This window comes from Balaenoptera borealis, assembly GCF_965194805.1.
Source record: "Balaenoptera borealis genome assembly, chromosome: 9".
In the NCBI taxonomy this organism is placed as follows: Eukaryota; Metazoa; Chordata; class Mammalia; order Artiodactyla; family Balaenopteridae; genus Balaenoptera; species Balaenoptera borealis.
In genome coordinates this window covers 42,316,104-42,339,861 of record NC_138873.1, presented here as the reverse complement: position 1 = coordinate 42,339,861, position 23,758 = coordinate 42,316,104, and the positions used below count along the sequence as shown (strand labels likewise).

The 23,758-nt window shown below is 38.6% G+C and overlaps 1 protein-coding gene across 6 annotated transcripts in view; it reads right to left on the bottom strand.

The window, feature by feature from the left end:
- The window catches only part of FAM184A (family with sequence similarity 184 member A), a 116,849-nt gene that overhangs the window by 50,017 nt on the left and 43,074 nt on the right, over positions 1-23,758 (bottom strand). For all 6 annotated transcript variants that reach the window (XM_082406099.1, XM_082406098.1, XM_082406096.1 and 3 more), the window contains exons 2-6: positions 11,910-12,764; positions 11,066-11,201; positions 9,456-9,637; positions 5,232-5,429; positions 2,015-2,137 (exon numbers count right to left, since the gene is read on the bottom strand). In XM_082406099.1, the coding sequence (XP_082262225.1) occupies positions 2,015-2,137; positions 5,232-5,429; positions 9,456-9,637; positions 11,066-11,201; positions 11,910-12,764 (1,494 nt within the window). The remainder of the gene's footprint in view (positions 1-2,014; positions 2,138-5,231; positions 5,430-9,455; positions 9,638-11,065; positions 11,202-11,909; positions 12,765-23,758) is intronic.

The window sequence follows — 23,758 nt, the reverse complement described above, 5'->3', positions numbered from 1 at the left end:
GTTTAGAAACTGATAGATCAAGAAGATAAAAATGGAAAAGAATACAGAATATTTGAAGAAAATAGCTTAAAATCTTGATTTAATGAACCAGAATACAGACTACATTGCATTAAACGAGCGGATGCACTCAGAACATTAAACTTCTTTTATGTGTGAGGTCACAATGCTAGGCCTTAACAAGTTTCAAAAATTGTTTTCATATGAAGCACAATGCAATTAAGGTTTACAAAAGCATTTCAATCTCACACAGCTTTTCCAGAGAACAGAAAAGGATATAAGTCCTACTTCATTTTATGAGGCTTGATATAACCTTGATTCCAAAACCAGAAAAGGATGGTATAAAGAAGGAAAAGTACGAAGCCATCTTATTTAAGCCTAGGCTTAAAAATCCTAAAATGAATATTATAAAACTGAATCTAGTATTATATAAACAAGATATATATAATCTGTCATGACTAACTAGGACTTATTCTAGAACTCCAAGGTTGATTTAAAATTATAAAATTGATTAATGTAAGGTACCGCATTAACAAGTTAAAGAAACATGAGTATGTTCCCAATAGATGCAGAAAAATCAACATCAATTTGTAATTTCTTTTTTAATTAGGGAACTAGAATTATAAGAGAATTTTCTAAACCTGATAAACAGCATTTACAAAATAAAGCTTCAGAGAAGCATCATAATTAACTGTGAAATGTTGATGTCCTTCACTTTAAGAGCAAGAAACAAAACAAGAATGCTTACTGTCTCTGGAGATCCTAGCCAGCAAAGTAGGACAAGAAAGAAAATGTCCCAGCGTGAAGGGAAGGCAGATACATACAGAGGGATGAGTCAGGCAGATTCTTGGGAGCCACTCTAAAGTGGCACCAAAATATTACCAAGGTGCTAAAACATAATTGAGAATGTATCCAGAAGCAAAATCAATTACATATTAATTAGAACTCTTCTCAGTGAGATTACAATATGTAGGTTGGAGGAATGCTGAAACCACTTGGAATTGAGAGTAGAACTCCAGGGCACCTGCATGAGAAACACAGATGGTCAATAAACCACCTTCTAATGACAGCAGGACACCATAACCACAAGGATCACAGACCGCGAGAGAGGTATGCAGTGGATGATCTTGGACAATCGAAGAGAGACTGAGCTAATACCAGCAACAACATTAATTCTCTATTATATCCAAATGTCGTGCTTGGTACCTTCTCTGGATAAATATTTAAAGATAATTAAAGAATACTGAGTGCAAATCATTAGCCTGCCCAGGGGCACTCATGTGTTTTGGTGTGGTTTCTGTGAGCAGAAGCAGAGTGATGAGAAAGCAGGACTTAAAGACTGTTGGGAAAGATGAGGCTAGTGAGGTAGGAACAGCTGACAAGATGAGACACATCAAGACAAGAACTTGTTTTAGGAAGACCAGTCTACGAGCCCCATGAAGGATGAGCTGGAAAGGAAGGAAAAGAGGACAGTAGGGGGGCTGTTCTAGGACACAGATGAACCAGGACACAGGAGAGAAAGGGATGGAACAAGCAATATTATAGCTTTTCAACTGTCTTTACATTTCTTTTATTCACAACTTTCTGATTTATAACATTTTATTCTATTCTATTCTTAGTCTTTTCTTTTCCAAGCTAAACAATACTATTTTCATATAGAATTTAAAAATTATTTTAGATGTCACTATCTAAAGATTCAGGGTAGAGAATACGAAGTCAATGTTTTGCAAAAGGGTAGAAAAAACTCTTTTGTTTTCTTTCCTGTAACGGGATATGCTCCTTTGTTTTGCTTTTCCCCACAAAAGCATCTTGGTCCAATATTTTTTGTAGTAAATTTTTACCTGGTGAGATATAATCACTGTCACTATGAAAAATTCAGCATTAAAGAAAGTTTTTGATTATTTTTACTCCAGATATGTTACCTTCATTGAGGCTCATCTACTTATACAATGTTACCAAATAAGGTACTATCAATGAGATGTAACATAGGTGATTGATTGGCCTAAAGAATCCTTGCCTCTTGATTGGCTGAATTCAGCTTGTCTTCCAGTTCTTCCTTCAGGTTTTCTAGCTCTTGTTGAAGCTGATTTTTATCCTCTTCCAGGTTTAGCTTTTCCTTTTTATGTTGTGCCTCCAATTCCTTAGAAAAAGAAATTTTTAGAAATTAACAAAATTGCAAATATTGTATACTTCAAAGACTCCAAGAAAAAGACTACTCTGTTTTATATTTTGATGCCTTACTCTTCAAATTAGTCTTATACTTAATTATTAATATCAGAGTTAACAGTGTATCTAATTAATCCTAGGGGCTTAGATTCTATCATTCTGAATCACTTATGATGCAGTGGTTAAGTCATTTTTTTAAATGGTAAGAATAGCAAAGAACAAGGTATGTTACAGGTGTTCAGTATTTCTACAGTGTAAGGTGAGAACAGTAATATATAGGGTTCTATGTTGGGTGTCCCCAAGACAAACTCCAGGTTTGATGATTTGCTGGGATGTCTCACAGGACTCAGCATTTAGTTGTACTCACAGCTATTTGTATTACAGCAAAAGGATACAAAGCACAATCAGCAAAGAGAAAAGGCACATGGGGCAAAGTCTGCAGGAAACCAGCCTCAAGCGTCTAAGAGTCCTCTCACAGAACTCTCCTGCAAGTTGGGACAACACGTGTGAAATGTCCACTAGGAAAGCTCATGAGGGAACTAACACAACACTGTAAAGTAACTATACTCCAATGAAAATTAAAAAAAAAAAAAAAAAAAAGAAAGAAAAAGAAAACTTTCATAGAATCAGATATTGGTAAATAACTAAATATGAGAAATATAACAAATACATTATTATAATTATTATTTTATAAACTTACCTTAACCCTAAATAATATCCTTACACTTAGGATGGATTTGTAAAATTGCCTTTGTGTCTATAAAAATGGTACAGAACTTTGTCAGTTCAGCCTAGGTGGTTAGGTATCTACTTTCATGATCATTAACTTCATTTCCCAAATAAACATACTCGGGAGGTGGGGGGGAAAGCAAAGCTCATGAGGGACTTAGTGCCAGGTTTCTTACTGGGGGCTGGCCAGTTTAGCATGTTCCAAAATTCGAGACTCCAGGAAGGAAAGTACATGTTCAGGATAAACCATATTGTTTGCATAAACAGTTTAGGCACAGGGAGCCATTCTTATCAGGGAATGGTGGGAACCCTCCTGAAATTCAAGTTCTAGACACCAGCCAAGGGCCAACCTTGCACCATGTTTTCTAAGGATGGCAGTTTCAGGCCTGCTATGTTATCTCTTTTCTGCATGGCTTCTCTGTATATTCACATCCTATTTGGTAGCTAAGTAATAAGGAATGGTGAAGTCACTTTTAGCTAAATGTTCTTTAAAAGATAATTTGACACAGGAGAAAGACTATCTGGAAGGAGGTTGGTTTTAGCTTAGGCTCAGACATGAACTAGCCGGGCAAGAAAGGAATGAAGCAGCAAGTGATAAGTTATTCTGAGAAAAGACAAGGGTAAAGATGAGGCTATCCTAAGAGGTTTTGACTATGTTCACATACAGGAAATTCATGTCATCTGTCTTATGGCAACCATGCTTTAATGAAAGTTTGTAAGAAATGCAAATGGATGAAAGTAGATTTTCAGGTAGCTCAGAAATTGAAATTTAATGGGTGAAGGGATGACTAGAAGAGTAGTAATGAGGTAAAAATTATATTGATGAAAGATGCCTTGATTCTAGCACTTAGAACTTAATACAGAGGAATAAAGAGAGGCAAAAGGCACCTGCAATTTAAATATTCCAGTAAGAGAGATGGAGGTTAAGGTGAAAATAGGATGTAGAAATGAAAAAGAATAACAAAAAATAGCTATGGGAAAGATTACTGCAGCCACAGTTACCGCTAAATCCTTTACTATAAAACCTCGAACACTTCATACATACACCCAGAGTCGGTAAGCATGCACATGCTTAATTAATTAACTAATCAATTAAAGCTGTACTGACTGGTCCTGGAATAGTGAGCTGGCACAGAAAAAAGGACAACTACAACTTTGAGAAATAACATATCATTAAGTTTTGTCTTTAGTTATATAAACACATAACAGTATATTTAGGTAGAAATATTCTAAACGGAAGTTTTATTTTGAATTTTTAATTAACTTTAGGTGTTATTTTTTCCAACTGGTTGTCAGAAAAGGAAGAAATGTAGAGGCAGAAGATCTCAATTCACATGCTAACCTCTTCTATTTACTAGGTTTGTGGGTCTGAGTAAATCATTTAGGTTTATTAAACCTCTTTCACCACCCACAGAATAAAAATGTCATTAATCTCCAAGACACAAATAATAAGGAATATATAAGAAAGCTTTCAGTAAACTGTAAAGTGCTATTATATAAACACATAACCATCATTAATACATGCCTACATAATGTGGTGGCTAAATGCCTTAGGGTTGGATACCTGAGACCTGAATTCAAGGTCTGACTGATCCTTACTAGTTGCACGTGCTTGAGCAAGTGTTTAACCCCTCTGTGCCTCCACCTCCTCTTCAGTAAACTGGGTATAGCAATGAAACCAAAAGCAGTGTTATAAGGATTAAATGAAAAAATAAACGTAAAACATCATGGCAGTGTCTGCTACACACAGTAAGAAGTACTAACACTTATTTATCACTATATGCTCAGACATGTCTGGGTTTTTAACATTTTGCCTCACTTAACCCTCACAGGGATATTACAAGATGGATCTTATCTTCGTCTGTCAAATGAGGAGCCTCAGGCATAGCTTTTGGGACCCAAGAATAAGCAGCTAGAAAGCAAAGAGCTCAGTGTAAGGCCCCAATCTGTCAGATACCTGGCTTTTTCTACTATATAATTCCTGTCTGTCATGTATGACTATTAGCGAGCTGATTACTTATTTGAGGGCAAAACCAAAACAAAACAGATGATTTTCCCAGGGAAGGAAACTGGCTACAGGAGAATAAGGGCTTCAACTAGTGAGGCTTCCTGAGGAGGACACCAATGCTGCTGTCTCAAGATCAAGGGAGTGTTTCTATTACGGCTTAACACCAAGTAGAAGAGCCTCATGTCGATTTAACAAACTACACCCCCTATAACAACTTGTATGTATGTTACTCTTTGAACCGAGATTTACAGAGTGATTACAGGACAGCGGCTAGATCATTATAGAAAGCCCACCAATTTACAATGCAATGCTAAGCTGAATTTTTACTCACCATTTGCAGTTTTTTCTTATCCCTCATCGCATTACTGTGGACAGCCTCAATTGCCATATGGTGCTTCCAAGCTAATTCTTCCAAAGTCTTAGAATGGGCCTCATTTAATTGAGCCACCTCTCCTTCCAGTCTATTTTGCAGGTTGTTTAGCTCCATCTCATAATATTCTTGCTGAGTTTTCTTTGCCTCATTTACTTTCTAAAATTGAACAAAAATAAAGATCAATAATTGGCATCTGCTTTTTTCATTACTGTTATTAGTATTGAATACTCAGTAAATAGATAAACTTGGATGAACTGAGTGCTACAGGATTCAGATATGGTACATGAGAATACACCATTGGGTGTTCTCAGAAAATGACAGGGTGGCACAGGCAAAATGAGTAATTTTAAAGCAAATGATAAAATACAATATTATTAGGTTAGAACCAAGTGTGAGTCAGCACATCTGCAGGCTTAAGAGAAAAAGGCTTCCTATATGTCAAAGTTGTACACAAAATGGCTTACCAGTTTACCCACTCAAATGATACTATTCAATACAATTTTATTGTGTGCCAATTATATGCCTTTTAAGCATGAACAGTCTAATGATGAAAAAAAGTCAAAAGAGTGTGGCAATATAATTTTTTAAGTTCTATGAAAGGAGCATGCATCATATGTTGTGAGAGTATACAGGAAAGGAACCTAACCTGGATGGGGTGGGAAACGATGTGATGTGTGTGAGAGACAAAGAAAGAGAGAGAGAGAGAGAAAGAAAGAGAAAGAGAAAGAGAAAGAAAGAGAGACAGAGAGAGACTGACCGATCACGGAAGGCTTTCCAGAAGAGAAAACATCTGAGCTGATGACGACACATTCTCTCACTTAATTCTCACAAGCCCATCAGGAAACAAGAGATGAGAAAATTTCAAACCTAGATCTGATGTCAAAAGCCTGCATTCATAACCATTTCCAGCATTTTGAAAGCTGAGAAGCAGTTTACCAGGCGGTGAAGTTAGGGAGATAGAAACCCATGCAGCTGAGCAGTGTGGCGAGAACACAGGATTCAAGGCTGGGAGCAGAGAGGGATGAGGCTCAGAAGCAGGCAGGGTCAAATGATGACCAGGGAGGGGCCTGTTATGCTAAGGCCTCTGGATTCTATTCTGATGGGAATGAGAAATCACTGAAACTGACATTTAAAAAAAAATTTTTTTTTTTTAATTTTTAGTTACTTATTTTTAATGTTTGTTGTTTAAGCCACCCAGGCTGTGGTGTTTTGTTATAGCAGCCCCAGCAAACCAAGACAACTTGTCAAGGGGAGGAAGTAGAAAGGAAACAAAGAAAGGAAGAACTTTGGGAAGTATCTGAATTTAGGGAGCAGGAGGAGAAAGAGGAGCCAGTGAAGGAGACATGAGTCATTAGGGAAGGAGGAGAGCGTCACAGAGACAAAGGGTGGGCAGGGGGTGACCAAGAGGTGTGAGTGCTGCTGAGAAAATGGGTACAGTTTTTGGGTGTGCTGGCTCTGTTCCCACTGATGCCTTAGGACCCAGTACAATGGAGCAGGAGAGGGGAAGCCAGGCCGAAAGGAGGAAATGGAGGTTCTGGATGAAGGCTACTCTTTGAAGAACTTATGTGGTGTTATGACAGAGGAAGATGAGAAAGTAAAACTTCAAGAAAATGAGGTTGAAAGATGCTTTAATTCTCTTTAGGGGCTGGGGCAGATCCCCTCCTTGATGCTCTGTAAGACTCTCGGAAGACAGACACACCTCCTCTGGATCATTAATTCCTCCCGGATGGGCAGAGCGATCCTGCTGTCTGGCCTCTACAGCACCTGCCTGCCTGGCTCAGTCTGCAGGTCCCTAGAACTACCTAGGTGGAAATAAAAGGTCCTCACGTCATAGGAGGCAGCACAATGCAGAGATGGAGAACATGGGTTTTGGAGTCTCACAGACCTGGGTTCAAGTTCCAGCTCTGCCACTTATTAGCCATGTGACTGGGGGTACCATGCGTGCATAACGTCAATAAGCCTCAGTTTCTCCATCTGTGAAATGGGAACGATACGGTAGAACCTATTTTACAGGGTTGCTGAAGATGAGATAATGTGCCCCCAAATGTTTAGCAATATACCCAGCCTACTGTAAATATTTTATAGTTGTTAGCAATTATTTTACATAATAAAGAGATTATAATTATTCCCAAGGCCCAGTGAGGGGGAAAAGCCCTAGGGAAGATTCTTGAATGTAAGGCACTGGACTTCCTTTCCTTTCAAAGGCAGAAGGTGTAGACAGAGGAAACAGAAACTCCCAGCTTCTTCTTTCTTGCCTGGGCCAGACTGGGTGTCAGCTCTTCCCTTCAAGCCTCCCCTACAGGGATGGGGGTACTGGGGGCTCAGGGCTCAGAGCAATGTTCTGAGAACACTGGATCCCAATCCCTCTGATCCCAATCCCTAGAACTGGATCCCAATCCCTCTGCTAGCTCTCCCTGACTTGGGGTCACCAGAAACCAGAGCCCCTACTTGAATACTTGAATACAACATGTTTAAGGTTCTTTTACCACCATCACCCCCAGGTCTTTTTGTTTCACAGCTCAGACATGAAGTCCCCCTCATCATAGATCATAGCTTTTACCTATAAAACTGTACCAGCCAGGGCTCAACCAGAGAAGCAGGAAGAAGAAAGAAGCGGAGGGGTGCTGAGGAAGAGAGAGGTCATCAGGAAGGGTGGGCAGGAACTCTTGGGCATGGGCTAAAGCTGCTGTCCACAGGCAGAATGTCTTCAGTGAGTGACATTTTAAAAAAAAACAATCATCTTGGCAGTAGGCTAGTGAGCTGATAGAAGGCAGGGAGAGTGCAGAGCTGAGAGGACTTGGAAACCGATAAGGGGGTTAAGGAAACAGTAATCAAGAACGACTCCCAGGTTTCTGATTTACCGAACTAGACAGACTATAGTGCTACTGGTTGAAAAAAGGAGTAAATGAAATATAGTATTTTGAGGGGAGGAAGTTCTAGGCAGGTTGATTTGACACATCTGTGAGAAACAGATATCTAGTGGGAGTTAGATACACAGGACTCAAGTCCAGGGAAAAGATCTGGCCTAGACGAACGGCTTTGGGAGCTATCACTGACCAAGTGACAGCTGATGCTACTGAAATGGATGAGCTTGTGGAATGAGATGGGAATGCAAGAGGAACATCAAAGGTAAGGACACAGAAAAGACTAAAAAAGAGTGATATATGCGTATGTATAACAGATTCACTGTGCTGTACACCTGAAACTAACACAGCATTGTAAATCAACTATACCCCAATAAAAAATTTTTTTTAAAATTAAAATTAAAAAAATTAAATAAAAATTTAATTAAAAAATAAAAAAAATAAATAAAAATTAAAAAAAAAAAAAGGTAAGGCCACAGAGAGAAGAGGGAAGCTCACAGACAAGACTGCAGGGCCTGGGAGACAGGAGGAAAGTGTGAGAGAACCAAAGACAGATGCTGTAAATCAGAGGAGTCAGTATCCCAGGAAGACAAGATCCCCCAAGTCCAGCAGCCAGGACGTCACTGGAGGCTGAGGCCAATGCCGAGCCTGTGGGGTGGTGGCAGGAGAACCCAGCCCACACGAGGTAAGGAGTGAGTGGGAGGCGAACAAGGGCGAGGAGAACAGACACTTTTCAATACACTTGGCTGCTGAGAGAAGGAGGAAGAGTGTCCCAAACCCTCACCTGGTATTGTAGATATGTGAAAAACTGGAATAAATATTCAGCAATTACTCTACACATCCTATGTCTTATTTATTTCATTTAGAAATTAAGTATGTTGGTATATGAATTTTCAGGGCTTGATTTTGGTCATCCTTTTCAGTTTAACAGACATTTCCTAGGTGTATACACAATAATACGTTTCATCAACAGAAAAATAAATACGATTAACCGCAATGTACATCCCACTGAAATAAGAGTTCATTCAGCTTCTGGCTTGAAATAGGTTGAAGTGTCCTAAGTTTTTACGTTATAAATTGTTATCAGCAATATTTTGAACATATACACAATATGGGATAGCCCAGCTTTATATCAGTACCTTTTCTCCTCAAAATAAAAAACAAAAAATTACTAGAGTTAAGACATAGACTGTTACTATGAAATAGAAGTAAACACTCTAAATCAAATCTGAAAAAGAGGAAAACTGAACTCTTCTTTCTTGTCTTTCATGGAGGGTGGCGGGGGTGGGGGGGAGTGGAGCTCTCCATCATTCTTTACCTTCTCCAGTTCCAAGATCTGCTGCTTCTGCTCTGCATTCAGACTCTGGGTTTTGCTTTGCAAGAAAGCTCTTTCTTCTTCAAGCTGAGATAACCTCTCATTGGCCCTTGATTTTTCTGATTCTAGATCTTTAATTGTAACCTCCTGGGTCATCTGAGTTGCTTGAAGCATTCCAATATGACCTACCCCCCCCAAAAGAAAGCCCCAATTTAAAATCTGTTGCATTGTCGTATAAAGCAGTTTATAGTTAATGACACAAGGTACTTAATATGGAAGTAAAATAAATGGCCTGCATGTACAAATAGCTCTTTGGTTTCCTCACTGTATACGACAGAAATGTTTACCACGGGAATACTTATTATCCAAGTAGAACTACTTAGATTAGAAAGCAGTCCATTTTCACACCACTGACGCTGCTCGCTGCACCTAGGACCAGTCCAATCATTTCTGAAGATTTCAAGCTCTACAAGTTGAGGTAGAAACAACTCCTCAGGGTACATATAAAAGTCCTGGGAGTAAAACAAAGTAAGAGAAGATGCACTGAGTAGCACAATGGCACTAAAATTAGTAATTTATTCTTTTCTAATCTCTTTTTTTTCAAATTCTAACATAAAGAGGAAGAAATCTGTATGCAGCAAGGAAAGATGGGGGGCAGCAGTTTGGTTGAAACTAAATTTGCTGTAGACAACAGACCTGATAAAGAACTGAGGCAGAGCAAGAACAGATAAGGACAGCAAGGCTATGAAAACCTAAAACGACAACAGCAAAAAAACAAAAGTATGGGGGGTGGTATAAGCAGAGACAGAGAGATGGAAAGTGAATATGAGAAAATATGCTCAGAAGGCATGTGCGTTAGGACAGCGGTTCTCAAAGCGCCCCGGACCAGCAGCGCCTGGGAGCACCGGTCACAAGCGAGGCTCGCCCCAGACCTACTGCGTCAGAAACTCTGGGGATGGGGCCTAGCGTCTGTGGCTGCACGAGCCGTCCAGGTGATTTTCATACACACTGAAGTCGAAAAGCTTCTGCTTCAGGGGGAGGGTAATCTGGGATTCACCAACGAGCCAGTCAATCAGATGACATCCTCAAAGAATTCGTTCAAAGGCCTCCCCTGGCTCACCCAACACCCCAGCGAAATGTCACTTCAGATTGATACAGGTCACCCCCTCCTCTAGTGAGGGCTTCGAAATGAGCCCGTCAGCCACGTCAGGATGGGCAACCCAGCTTTAGTATGTAAAATGATCCTTATTAATAAGCCAAATGAAATGAGGCTGCTGTAATTTAAATATAGTTCCACTAATTTAAGTATTTTAAAATATTTATGTTTTAAAAGGGCATGTTTTTAAAGGACAAAGCCTCTTAGAGTGTTTTTCTTTTAGTGACTGACTTATTGGTGCTAAAACCTATAATTCTTAACGTTTTTATAGAAATATATTCCTAAAAATAAGTTATCATTTGCTTATCTTATGATTAACAAGATAACAGAACCCTTTAACATGGTTAGAATCTAAATAATTTTAAAATATGAGAAGAAAAGGCTAATTCCGTCTCGAATTAACATTTAAGTGTTGGTTTTAGCTGAGGAATACACCAAAAACTGTGGTCAGACATACTAGCTTTGAGGACAAGATCTGAAGCTTGCTGCTGTAAACGTTCTCTGGCTGCTGCTAGCTCACTTTCCACTTCCTTGTGCCTGCTTAATAAGGCCATTTCTCCCTCCTTGGCATCATCAAGCTGTTTTTGAAGAACCTAAGAAAAATCAAATAGCCATTATTAATATGCAAGAATGATGCTAAGCTAAAAAATTCACTTAAACTACCAGCAGCAACTTTCTCTTATTCAAAAGTCACACTTAACAATACCTAGTTTTGAATCTGTATCAGTGACACATAACTTGTTATCTTCATAAGTCAAATGACCCAATCATGAAAGGCTATTTGACCCTTTCTAATATATTTAAATGCTGCACAGATATTAAAAACACACCTATGAAATTTTCTATGCCAAGAAACAAAGAAACTTGCCAGACAGACTTTTTGGCTTTTTTTTTAAAGACTTGTGCCATACCCCTATTTATAAAGCAATCTTAATTTTTTGTTCAGTGTCTGGATATCAACTGATGTGCAGACCCCATCATTAATGGAGAGAAAGGAAAAAAACATAATTAAAGACCAATATTTTAAACTTTCCAAATCACTGGGAAAATATTAACATGTTATTAAAAAATCCTTTCATAAACAATCAACAAGGTTTTAAGCTTATCTTTTTGGGCCTTTCATATCTGAAATTGTTGTAGGAAATAACAGCTACAGTGTAATAAAGGTTATCTTTTCACTGATTTTCTCACAAAAGTAGAAAAAAAGCAAAATGGAAAAAAAAAAGTTGAAGTGGTCTAATCGAAAAAAGAGAAAAGTGGGGAAAAAAATCCATGTGTTGAATGTAATATTCTTTACTCACCTGAACACTGTTCTCTGTTGTAACAAGTGCTACCTGAAGCTTCTGGCATTTGTCATGGAGACTTCCAGCTTCATCCTGTACCATCTGTAACTCTGTCTTTAATTTTCCTATGGTTTTTCGTAAAATTGCTTCTTGTCCCTGAAATTCTTTTCTAAGATCTGCTTCCTTTTCTTTGCTAGCCTGGAGGCTTTCTGCTGTAAAAAGCTGTGACCTTTTCAAAGTATCTAGCTCATGTTCATAAAAGGACTGAGCTTTACGCAACTTGCCTTCATAATCCTCAATTAGCTTTTTCCGCTCAAGCCTTAGCTCTTCCAGTGTCTTGTTTAAGGCCTCCACCTCCATTCTGTGCAGCTCCTCCGCTTTCTCCTGTCCTTTACTAACTGAGGCACTGTGATCCTGCTGTGACTTCAGCAGCTCTTGGATCTCCCGTCTGTGAGCAGTTCGCAAATCTTCCAATGCCAACCGTTTGTCTTTTTCAAACTGTACTTGGACTTGTCCAAAACTCCGTAATCTTTCCTCAAATTTCCTTCTAATCTCTTCAACCTCTCTAGACATGGTTACTATGCGTTGGACATGCTGGGCTTCTGCACAAAGTTGCATGTCCTCAACTCTGTGCTTATAAGCCTCAAATTCTGTCAAAGCCTGCTGCTTCATTTTTATGTGATCTTCTAATGATGCTTCTAAAACTTGAATCTTTCTCTTAAGGTCTAACTCCTCTGATACTCTGCTTTTATACTGCAATATTTTTTCTCTTGTTTCTGCAAGAATTTGTTGGACTTCTTCTTCATGAGCATCTTTGAGGGCTTGAATTGCAGATTCGTGCTCATCATTTTTAGTGTTCAAAGCATATATTACCTGCATGGTTTTAAAGAAAAAGGGAGAAGAATTCAGTAAACCATATTATTTTCTAATTGAAGTTAATTCTTTCATTTGGATTGACATTATTTTCTATGCAGATAATATTGGCTATGGTAAATATTAAATACTAAAACTTCATGCATTGTTTTTGTACTCACAGATTTATTTAGCAAATTTACGTAGCCCAGTCTTAAAATCTGCACTTGAAGACTTTTTGATTAGGATTTTAAAGCATTCAAAATTAAGAATGTTTTCCTAGAAATAAACAGTGAGGAGGAAAGAAACAAAGGAGGCTACCTGGTCTATGAGAATGGAGTTTTCCTACGGCCCAGTCTAGCTTCCTGGGGACCGTGGTGGGATCAGGAGAAAAGCCTCATGGTAAGTCTCTGCCCTACACTGGAGGCCTAGAGATGAAGGAGGCTTTGCATGAGTGGAAGTTCTAGGCCCTACGTCTTCCCAAAGGCCTCTTTCAACTGCCTAAAGTCTGGTGTATTTTAAATTTAGAAATTTCCTTTTCTAATTCCATTATGGTCTGTTTTTAAAGCTGATCCTTTTCACTCCCAAGTGGTCTCCTTACAAAATCCAGTTAGTACTTTTGTGCTCACCTATCAAATGTTGTAGTTTTACTCATTGCCTAATTTTCCCTCTGCCTCCAAGCAAGCCAGATTCCTAGAGCCAGAGTGTTCTGAGTACAGGTCTTTATTTTCATTTTCGTCCTTGGGTTTTAATGATTCCATTGAGATTTCCCCACCTTAATTCCAATGACAACATACTCCTTTTATAGTAACACTCCCACTCCCGTATGTTCCTTGATGTCCTACACATAGCCCTGTGGTCCAACAGTAATATTCACAACTGTTACTTAAGGCTTAGAGATGTGCCTACTTTCTTCTGAAGTAAAAAAAAGTAAATACTATACACTCCAGCAAAAATCCAGAGGCTAAAAATCAGTGTCCTGGAACTTCGCTTATTTTAATATGATCTTACTTTGGCTTCAGAAATGAAGTCCAGCACCAAATACTACCTATCTATCATCTATCTATCTATCTATCTATCTACCTATTTATGGTTGCGTTGGGTCTTCATTGCTGCGCGCGGGCTTTCTCTAGTTGTGGAGGGCGGGGGCTTCTCTTGTTGCGGAGCACGGGCTCAGTAGTTGTGGCTCGCGGGCTCTAGAGCGCAGGCTCAGTAGTTGTGGTGCACGGGCTTAGCTGCTCCACGGCATGTGGGATCTTCCCAGACCAGGGCTCGAACCCGCGTCCCCTGCATTGGCAGGCGGATTCCCAACCACCGCGCCACCAGGGAAGTCCCAGCACCAAATACTTTTGCAATTAAGATGCAGAAGTGTTGCCCTTTTTGTAGAGAACTTCTTTATGCAGACTGAGGCAACTGAGACAAACTACCTGGCTCTCCACAGATCCTGGTAACTCCAAATCCTGCTGCTAAATCTAGGCTGTCGCCTGCCAAGCCTGCAGCTACACTGGCAGAAGGCAGAATACACACTGGAGCTACCCCACTGCAGGGGCTTCACTCCCTCCATACAGGGCTTTGTCTTCCACACCCAGTCCCCTGTCCATACACTCGGCTAGGTCTGCTGTATCTATTTTCTTCAGCATGACTGAGATGTGGTCATACCAAAAGAAAAAAGGTTGAGAGATGGCAAGATTCCACCTGTCTTGCCACAACTACCCTTCTCCTACAAGGGCCACAGGAAAACATGTGCACAGAGGAAAATAAATACTTATTCACGGTGTCTCTCTCTTTTTTAATAAACCTAATTCGAAATTCCACGTTATGTCCCTAAATGGGCTAACACACATCCCCATGGAGGACTCCTTTTATTTACACATTTAATCTTAAAGGTAGCCTATAAACCAAGAAAGTTGGGTGGCTTCCTATTCCTTTCCCTCAGGGTCATACCTGTCTACCACACTGATGCCAGAAAAGACTGGAAGGGGCACTATGGAAAAAGACACCAACCAGCTGGAGAGAAGTCCATTTGCCAGAGTGCCTGGAACAGAGCTGGTCTAGCCCACAGGTTGCAGACCTTCCCAGAGCATGTCTGCATGCATTCCCTCTTCATCTTACTAAGCACGTGGAAGGAAAAGAGATAATCCAAAGAGATGGGATCTCCAAAGAAAATAAGTCACACTGTTAGCACTTTGCTCCAGGAAATGATCATGAAAAGGACCAGTCCATGGTGGGATTCTATATAACTGGTGATGAAAAGGGAGAGGGAAGCAACATGTGAGCCACCCCTTGTCAACTATTTATTGAAATACTCTTCTTTTTTCTAATTTAATTTCCCTCAGTCTTCAAGAGTCAGCTCAAGTTCTGCCTCTTTTAATAAGCTTTCCAAAGCTACCCACATCCATGGGATTCTATCTTTTCTTTATATCCAACATCACCATTTCCTTACCACCACTCATTCCTGATGTTAGATTGGTTTAATTTGGGGTGTCCTGACAACAAGGCTGGAAAGCTGTGTGATGATGTTAGCCTAGAAAAGTAGCTGAAGGTACAGAAGCTCAGAAGCACACAAAAATGTGAATAAAAAGGTGAAATTAAAGGGGATCGAGGTTATGAATTAAAGCATTAAATTAAAACAGAATTTAAGAAAAGTAAACATCTGATAAATAATAGGGAAATATTATGGTGAGAAGTTAAAACAGAATTTAAGAAAAGTAAACAAAACATCTGATAAATAATAGGGAAATATTATGGTGAGAAGTACTATTTCATTTTATATTCTAATCCAGGGATCAGCAAACTAGAGCCTACAGGCCAAATATAGCTGCTGCTTGTCTTTGTAAATAAAGTTTTATTGGAGCACAGCTAGGTCCATTCCTTTATGTATTGCCTACGGATGCTTTCCCACTACAACAGCAGAGTTGAGTTGTGGAAAAGACCTTATTACCAACTCCTGTCCTAATCTATACATAGCTATCTTACCAGCCAAAACTGGCAGCCAAAAATAAAAAAGTGTGATTTTGCACTAGCTTTGTTAACTCTCTACTAAACAGTCTAGGCTTTGTACCACTACAACTCATACACTGAGAACACCAATTATGTGATTCTGAAAGTATATTACATAAAATAAATACAGTATCATACTGACCATAATTTGTATCTTCCAGGACAGCAATGTTAAAATAAATTTCTAAAACCTTAAAAAGGAACAATAAAAAGATGGCAAGTACAATAACAAATTAGCAGTGCTCTTAGAAATGACCATTTAAAATATACCACTATTTAATTATACTATTTTTAAATGACAATGCTATATATGAATTTTCAAGTACCTTAACTATACATAGTAACTTCTAGCTATTCACTTTTCTACATAACTACAAAGGCAACCATTTATTAGTATCTTTCTCTGATTAATTATTATTTCTCAGACAAAGGTAATATAGATGGTTCTATGTTCTTTGAACACACAGAAGATATATGACTTGAAGTAACAGAATGGACCCAAACTGAATTTTTGACCCTAGGTAAAATAATTTCTCCAAGCTTCAAGTTTCTCAATTTTAAATGGAGATCGTATTTATTTTACCCTAGTGACACTGTTGTTATAAGATCAACTTATCATTGACATTTTAAAATGATGTTATATAAAGATTTTTTAAAATATAAAGCACTATAAGATACTAAGCCTTCCTTGTTAGTTGTATCATTTATTTATGGAGAGAACGAGACTAATTTTAAAAGAAACTTCAGTAAGTAATCATAATCATCCATAAAATTGGCTATGATTTTCCACATAGGAAAAGGAAATTCTCTAACGTCTCTTTTCATAAACTATTTTAAAAGACATTAAGAGCCATTCGCAATTTTTCTGGAACTATGAACATTCATGGAATGGGACAGTACAATCATTTCAGCAATTTCATGCAATTTCACAGTTCCATTTTATGCCAATGATGTATAATTTAACTATATAACCCATGATGAGTAAGCAATTGTGAGTAATTTTTATTTTTTCTATGAAGATTTTCAGATACTCTTACCCACAGATAAAATGAGAACAAGTCTAGATCCTAATTTTAAAAATGCTACTTAGGTAAAAAGTGTCTGAAATAGTTCTGAAATAGTCACTGTTGACTGCTATGAACTGAATTGTGTCTCCCCCCAACCCCAGAAAATTCATATGTTGAAGCCCTAACCCCCAACATGATGTTATATGGAGATAACAGGAGGTAATTAAGTTTAGACAGGTCATGAGAATGGGGTCCCCATGATAGGACTTAGTGCCTTTATAAGAAGAGACACCGGAGCTCTTGCTTCCTCTCTCTTTCTCCACCATGTGAGGACACAGCAAGAAGTTCTACAGTATTCTGCTATGGTCGACGGAGCAAATACATTGGCAATATAAATGTTCCCACTAAAAGCTAACTCATTAGTAATAAAGCATATTCATTGAGAAGTATGTTATATTAGTTTAAAATATTTTAAGCGGACCTCAATAGTTGCATATTATACCAACAGGTTTAACCCTGCTAAGGTAAGGGAATCGTTCAATAAATGATGGTACATTCCCACAATGTAAAACCATGAAACCATTAAAAAGCACATCTCATTTAGGAGGATATTTCAAAGAAAAAGCTTGTAGTATAAGGCAAATACACATGCTACTATATACAATAAGATCCAATCGCATACAGAGAAAACAATGAGTGTGCATGTGTGTGCAGATGCGTATTTAAAGGTGTATTAAGAAATTAACCAAATTTTAACTGAGGATATTCAGTATTTCTAAGCCTTCTGTAATGAATGCATGTTACTACTATAATCATAAAACAATAAACCATTTTAAAAGATTAACATCAACAGTGCTAAAAGAATGAATCAATACTTGAAATGCCTTAGCTGTAGAAAAACATGACAATGAAATTAAAAACAGAAAGTTAAAGGAACATTAATTCCAACAGATACCCTTCAAATTTCCTTAAAAATCACTGATTGAAATAAAACTGACTTATAAAAATCATCCTTAAAATTTTTCAAGAATACTGAACATTAATCATTTCACTTATAAAAAAGAACATGTATTTTGGAAATGTAAAAAAAATCTAATTACCTAGATAAAGTTTGATAGCTTACTAGCAAATCTTTAACGGTCAATTCCTACTTCATTCATCCTTCCCTTCAACAAAAATTTACTGCACACCTGCTACGTGCCAAGACCTATAATCGGCACAACAGTGAACTGAATGCATATGTGTGGTGTCTATTCTCTTGCAGCTTAGAGGAGACTAACCTTAAAGAAATATTTACTCAATTTGTCAAAGTGAAATATTGATAAGTCTTACAAAGGAGGAGAAATACAAAATGAGTCTTTGCTGGGGTGGGAGTGAGGGTGGTAATGTAATTTTTCCCTTATTCTGAGTAGAATGCTTACTTTATCTTAACCAGAATCTCTTTTTAAAAAAAATTTTACTGATGTATAGTTGATTTACAATGTTGTGTTAATTTCTGCTGTAAAGCAAAGTGATTCAGTTATACATATATATATATATTCTTTTTCATATTCTTTTCCATTATGGTTTATCACAGGATATTTTAACCAGAATCTCTTTTAGTCAAAATGTTAAGGGGAAAGCTATAGAGATGGAATTACAGGCTGAAGGAACAGTATGAGCAAAAGACACATCGATGGGTAAGCACAGGACTCTGTGAAGGGAAAGATGGGCTCTGCAGCTAGAAGAGTGGACATGGTCCACACTGCAGAGATACTCATAGCGGCTGAGCTGGACAAGATCAAGAGGGAGAGACTACTGAGGAAGAATGAAGAAGACCGAGGACCAGGTCTTGGGCGGGGTTCAGCGGGAGGAGGATGAGGGCCCACTGACAGAGGCAACGTGCTGAGAGGGATGAGCAAGAGTGGAAGCAGGGCGCCACAGTCCAAGGTGCGAGGGACGGGCAGGGCGTCTTGTCAAAAGCTGCACAAAAATCCAGAAAAATGAACACCTGAAGCCCCTGCATTCAGAATCTCAGAAACAATCTTTGAGAGAGCACATTCAGTAGAGTGGTGAGGGCAGAGCGAGTGGACACGTGGATACTGAGTAAATGGAGGCACTTAGCTAGCAGAGAAAAAAACTCCAAGAAATAGTTGGTCAAAGGAAGGAAATAACTAGGGACAACTAGGATGATGGCTTAGGGGGCAGCAGCGTCCAGTCCAGGGAGAGTTTTTTGTTTTGTTTTTTTTTTAAAGAGGAATTGAAAATGTATCCTAGGGAAGGGCTAATTGTTGCACCAAGGTCATGGAGAAAGTTTGAGGCTAGGATTGCCTGACACAGGCGGAGAGACTGGCACTGACTGACAGTAGGGAAGAACTCCTCCCAAGAGAGCAAGGTTAAAGAGCGGGATTTGAGGGCTTCCCTGGTGGCGCAGTGGTTGAGAATCTGCCTGCCAATGCAGGGGACACGGGTTCGAGCCCTGGTCTGGGAAGATCCCACATGCCGCAGAGCAGCTGGGCCCGTGAGCCACAATTACTGAGCCTGCGCGTCTGGAGCCTGTGCTCCGCAACAAGAGAGGCCGCGATAGTGAGAGGCCTGCGCACCGCGATGAAGAGTGGCCCCCACTCACCACAGCTAGAGAAAGCCCTCGCACAGAAACGAAGACCCAACACAGCCATAAATAAATAAATTAAAAAAAAAAAAAAAAAAGACTGGGATTTGAGGTGGAGAGGGAAGATGGGCAACTCCTGTCTGATTGCTGCATGCTCCTCCGTAACAGGGGGATGAGATCACGTTCTTAGAAAGCAGAGGGCATCAGCAGCTTCTCTCCACTGGCCACAGATGATGCTCTTCACTGTGGTGAGGCCAGCATCAGGCAGTCTTCCCAGTGTGTCTGTCTCACGACAGGCTCAGCCACTCAGCAACCATGAGCAGACCCTGTCATCACTGCTCCTCAGGGTGATGTTTTTCCTTATCTCTTGCTTATTCGAAAATTCTGGATATTGTTCACTTTCCTTTTCTGATCAATGCCAGAGACAGTCAGACAGACCAACAGAAGAGAGAGAGAGAGAGAGAGAAACTCACCCTCAGAGTATATAAGCACTACATGAGGCACAAGACTACTTAACAAAGAAAAAAAGGAGCAATCTCAGATTCGACAATTTTTTTTAAAGTTCTAGTACAATTAATTTATGATAAACAATATATAATGGAAAATAGCCTCTTCAATAAATGGTGTTGGGAAAACTGGACAGCTACATGCAAAAAAAAAATAATCAAACTGGACTACTTTCTCACACCGTATACAAAAATAAACTCCAAGTGGATTTAAGACTTAAATGTAAGATGTGAAACCACAAAACTCCTAGAATAAAATGTAGGTAGTATGCTTTTTGAGATCAGTTTTAACAATATTTTTTTGGATATGTCTCCTCAGCCAAAGGAAATAAAAACGAAAACAAACAAATGGGACTACATCAAACTAAAAAGCTTTTTGCACAGTGAAGGAAACTCAACCAAACAAAAAGGCAGACTACTGAACGGGAGAAGATATTTGCAAACAATCTATCTGATAAGGGGTTAATATTCAAAATGTACAAATAACTCATACAACTCAACATCAAACAAACAACCCGATTAAAAAATGGAAAGAAGACTTGAATGGACATTTTTCCAAAGAAGACATACAGATGGCCAAGAGACATATGGAGAAGATACTCAACATCACTAATCATCAGGAAAAGGCAAATCAAAACCACAATGAGATATTACCTAACACCTGTCAGAATGGCTATTATCAAAAAGACAACAAATAACAAGTGCTGATGAGAATGTGAAGAAAAAGGAACCCTTGTGCACTGTTGGTGGAAATGCAAATTGGTGCAGCCACTATGTACCAACGCACAGTGAAAGCAGTAAGAAGGTTCCTCAAAGAATTAAAAATTGAATTACCATGCAATGCAGCAATTCTATTCCTGGGTATTTTTCCAAAGAAAACAAAAACACTAATTCAAAAAGATATATGCACCCCTATGTTCATTGCAGCATTGTTTACAGCAGCCAAGATATGGAAGCCACCTAAGCGCCCATCAATATGTGACTGGATAAAGAAGATGTGGTACACCCACATACCCACCCACCCACACACACACAATGGAATGTTACTCAGCCCTAAAAAATGAAATTAAAAACAATTTTATTTTATATTGGAGTACAGTTGATTAACAATGATGTGTTAGTTACAGGTGTACAGCAAAGTGATTCAGTTATACCCATACAAGTATCCATTCCTTTTCAAATTCTTTTCCCATTTATGTTATTACAGAATATTGAGCCAAGTTCCTTGTGCTATACAGTAGCGCCTTGTTGGTTATCTATTTTAAATATAGTAGTGTGTACATGTCAATTCCAAACTCCCAATCTATCCCTCCCCTCCTGCATTTTCCCCCTGGTAACCATAAGTTCGTTCTCTAAGTCTGTGTTTCTGTTTTATAAATAAGTTCATTTGAAACTTATTTACAAAATGAAATCTTGCCATTTGAGACAACATGGATGGACCTAAAGAGTATCATACTAAATGAAATAAACCAGACAGAGAAAGACAAATACCATATCATTTCATATATGTAGAACCTAAAAAAACAAAACAAAGAATAAATAACAAAACAGAAACAGACTCACAGATACAGAGAACAAGCAAGTGGTTGCAGGGCAGGGCGGGGCGGGGTGGGGTGGGGGGGTGAGTGAAATAGGTGAGGGAGGTTAAGAGGTACAAACTCCCAGTTACAAAATAAACAAGTCGTGGGCATGAAATGTACATCATGGGGAATATAGAAAATATTGTAATAACTTTGTATTATGTCAGATGGTAACAGACATCATTTTGTAACATATAGAAATACCAAATCACTATGTTGTGCACCTGGAACTAATGTAGTGTTGTAGGTCAGTTATACTTCGATTAAAAAAACAGATCTCATACATTTAAAACAAAGGAAGAACTTCCCTGGTGGCGCAGTGGTTAAGACTCTGCGCTCCCAATGCAAGGGGCCCGGGGTTCAATCCCTAGTCAGGGAACTAGATCACACATGCCACAACTAACAGTTTGCATGCCACAACTAAGGAGACCATGAGCCACAACTAAGGAGACCATGAGCCGCAACTAAGACCCAGCGTGACCAAATAAATAAATATTAAAAAAAAAAGCAGCCCTAAACACAGGAAGAATATGTTTCTATAATTCTGTTTTTATTATTAAACCCTCAGATACAATTAGCAAAAGGTTACTTGGTCCTTAAGCCACCAAAGTTAAAGAATATTGAAAAGAGTCTCTCAAACGTCTCAACAACAGTGGGTTATTGACCTCTGCCATATAGGGTCTGTTCTATCTGTTCTAGAGCAATAACACAGACCAGAGAACTCTGCACCTCAACTTACATTCAATGGCACTCCCAGACCAGCCTTACAAGTGAATGTTTCACAAATTATTAAATATAACTGATGAGCTCTAAGTAGCTAACTCAGAGAATCTAATGTTTCTATAAAATGGTTCACTTTTTGGAACCTGATAATTATTAGCATCCTTAAGGGCATGTTAATGAAATGCATTTAAAATGTGTTTTAGAGGTGATGAAGTTGCACAAATCCATCCATATTTTCTTCCTATTCTACTGATGATCAATAATAGCATGTATTTATGCTACCTAGGTTATAGGATTAATCATTGCAATGTAAGAAAAGTTTATAGAACTGACTTCAAGAACTAGCCCCAAGCAGCTCCATGCTAGCAAAATGAGGTGGACAAAAGGAAAAAAATAAAATGAGAAGGTCACAAATGACCATTCATCCTGAAGAAAAAAAAACAAGAAGCAAAACCCACAGAACATCATTTAGTGTAAAATAAGTGTCTGAAAGAAAAAAATCCCAAACTCATACAGCACTAAGCATGTGCATGCGTGCGCACATGTGCGTGCACACACGTGCATGCACACACACACACACACACACACACTCACTTTCTTTTTTCTGAACCATCTGAACTTAAGTTCCAGGTACTTGTCACCCCTAAATACTTCAGTATATATTTCCTAAGATCAAAGACAATAGCACTATTACACCCAAGAAGTTCAGCCTAATGGAATATTAATATACAGCCTATATTCAAGTTTACCAAATTATTCCAATAATAAAATTTATAGCAGCTTTTCTCTATCAATGCAGATCAAGGATCCCACATTGTACTGAGTCTTCAGTCTCCTTTAATCTGAACACTGACATTTTTTAAGAGACCGGGCTGGCTGTCTTGTAGAATACATATGATACAGACTCATAGAATTATGTCAGGTTCCTCTTTGTGGAAATTTTATGTTGTGCTTTCTCAATCCATCCTATTGGTGATTAGAGTACTTAATACCACATTATGAGGGCACATTTATCAGTCTTCTTTTCAAATATTACTCTTCCCCAACCTTCTTCCAACCCACTGTTCCTTTTTCATGATGTCCTACTCAGTTTAAAGAAACGAGAAAAAAATGACAAAACGAATTTAATTTTGTTTAAAAAGGTTTAGTCCCTATGAAAACCCATCCTACCTATACGTGACAAGCCCTCCAAAGGGGCTGCCTGAAGAGTAAGAGCTCCCCCTGTGGGCTACCTGTCCAAAGGCCAAGCTTGAACTGCTCATAACTTTGAGGGGATTTTTTAAAGAGGCTGAGAGAACGGTGAAGAAACAAGGCAACTGGCAGACTAGGTATTTAGAGAGAATTTTAACAGTCCTTTTAACCCATATTCTCACAAAATATTAAGCCACATATTCATTTGCCATTAATAAGTATGGAACTGGATCTACCAGGAAGATTCACAGAGTATCTGTAGTTCAAGGTGAGTGGAAGGGGAACAGTTGCTACCCATATACAGTAGTTTACTCCTGGCAATGAATTACTTCCACGTTTTTATTTTCTTGGTCCAGTTTCTTTTGTTATAAGTCAGAAAAAAAAAATTTAAAAACAAAGGCTGTTCTTCATTCATTAT